Here is a 493-nt window from a genome sequence, read left to right as displayed (position 1 = left end):
CTCTCTGTCCTTCTACACAGTTTCCTCTGACACACTGACCCACCTCCACACCTTCACCTCCACCTTCACTGAAGCACTCTACCCTGCATTTGGGTTTGACCCTGGTGCCTCAGTGTCTCTGTGTCAGATATAGAGGAGAGAGAGAAACACACTGTGAACAAACACAGCTGCTGCATGATGCTTCACTCTGTACAGCATCACACAAACACACGTGCCCGCATGCATAATAATAATAGTATAATGTTTGTATATTCATTAGTGTAATAGTGTGTGTGTGTGTGTGTGTGCGTGCGCGCGCACGTGCGTATGTGCGCGTGTGCTTCTGTGTTTACTGTTCATTTTACTGTAAACAAACATGATCCATCAGTCTGTAAATAGAGTGCATTTATTGTAGTAGGCTATTAGTAATTGTGTGTGTGTGTGTGTGTGTGTGTGTGTGTGTGTGTGTGTGTGTGTGTGTGTGCATGTGCGCATGCTTAACATGGACATTATT

The 493-nt window shown here is 44.8% G+C and overlaps 1 protein-coding gene across 1 annotated transcript in view; it reads left to right on the top strand.

The window, feature by feature from the left end:
* Positions 1–133, top strand: part of LOC310773360 (NLR family CARD domain-containing protein 3-like) — a gene marked incomplete at both ends in the record, with an annotated part of 35,032 nt that extends 34,899 nt beyond the window's left edge. The window contains one exon of the mRNA XM_083633229.1: positions 1–133. This exon is cut by the window's left edge and continues 389 nt beyond it. Coding sequence (XP_083489355.1) covers positions 1–133 — 133 coding nt within the window.
* Between the last annotated feature and the right edge of the window lie 360 nt (positions 134–493).

Source organism: Poromitra crassiceps (assembly GCF_964638095.1).
Source record: "Poromitra crassiceps genome assembly, chromosome: 3".
Classification (NCBI taxonomy): domain Eukaryota; kingdom Metazoa; phylum Chordata; class Actinopteri; order Beryciformes; family Melamphaidae; genus Poromitra; species Poromitra crassiceps.
Note: the sequence above shows the minus strand (reverse complement) of the source record. Positions and strands in the feature narration are given on the sequence as shown.